Source organism: Lucilia cuprina, chromosome X, assembly GCF_022045245.1.
Source record: "Lucilia cuprina isolate Lc7/37 chromosome X, ASM2204524v1, whole genome shotgun sequence".
NCBI classification, from domain to species: domain Eukaryota; kingdom Metazoa; phylum Arthropoda; class Insecta; order Diptera; family Calliphoridae; genus Lucilia; species Lucilia cuprina.
The window spans coordinates 10,787,791-10,788,892 of record NC_060949.1 but is presented as its reverse complement, the minus strand read 5'-3'; the positions used below and the strand labels follow the sequence as shown (position 1 = coordinate 10,788,892).

At 25.9% G+C, this 1,102-nt stretch overlaps 1 protein-coding gene across 4 annotated transcripts in view; it reads left to right on the top strand.

The window, feature by feature from the left end:
* Positions 1-258: 258 nt before the first annotated feature.
* Positions 259-1,102, top strand: part of LOC111682212 (eukaryotic translation initiation factor 4 gamma 1) — an 82,034-nt gene continuing 81,190 nt past the window's right edge. For 2 of the 4 annotated variants that reach the window (XM_046955562.1, XM_046955519.1), the window contains exon 1: positions 259-526. In XM_046955562.1, the coding sequence (XP_046811518.1) occupies positions 519-526 (8 nt within the window). In that variant the 5' untranslated portion in view covers positions 259-518. The remainder of the gene's footprint in view (positions 527-1,102) is intronic. The other 2 variants (XM_046955596.1, XM_046955630.1) reach the window with 2 other exon arrangements.

The window sequence follows — 1,102 nt, the reverse complement described above, 5'->3', positions numbered from 1 at the left end:
ATTTGAAGTATAAACGATATAGTTTTTGAGCAATATTTAAAATCTTTTCTTTTAGATTTTGTTACAGTTCGTTTTCCTAAAAACTTTAAGATTTGTTTAAAACCTCTTAATGGAAACTTGATTTTAGTTATAGGATTTTTCGGTATTATATAATAAAATATGCGATTGTTTACTATACGTAGCGAGAATGAAATATGCAACTCTGTAGACAAAATTGAAACATGTGGTACGAATATTATGAATGATTGGCAGCACTGTATGACAACTCTAAATCGACGTTGTTAATTCGCAAATCATATATAAAACCGGAGAAGAGAAAATAATTAATTCGGATATAATAACATTTAAAATATTTATTGAAAATAATACTACAAAACAAAAAGACAGTGATTATTTTAATAAAATACAAACGTTTTGATAACGTGTAAAAAATTTTAAACTCTAGTGAAACCCAATAATTTTGTCGCGCTGCCATTTTACAAAAAAAAGTAAAGCAAAAATTTAAACATCTTGAATATATGATCAGGTAAAATTAAAAAAAAAAAATATATATATATATATTAATATTTTATAGGCTTGGTAACCAATAAACATTTTCTTTGTTAAAAGACAAAAATTCCATCATTGACTTTTACGAGATATGACCACGACATCAAATTACAAATAGCTATATTGTATAGCGGTACTTCCACAAAAAAACAACCATATAATGAAGTGATACATTTCAAGTGTCCATCCTTAAAAAATAATAGACGGAGAAAAAACTTTTGTTTCCTTTTTATATTCTACAATTTTTTATCAACGGGCTAGGTTTTTTATTGTTAATTACCCTTTTTCCTAAAACTCATTAAATGAAAAAAATACGAAAAACCAACAATAAGGAAAAAAAAGAAAACTTGTTCACGTGTTTATATGTGTATGTGTGTGTTTGCTTAGTGTAAAATGCATGCATGAGAAGAAATAGCAGAATCCACACTTTCTGTATTAAAAATATATTTCAGTTCTTTCTAATGTTTAGCTTTAATTTCATAGTTTCTTCATGGCTTCACCTTATAAAATATAAACAAATAATGAAATGCAACACTGCAACTTACACAATGTA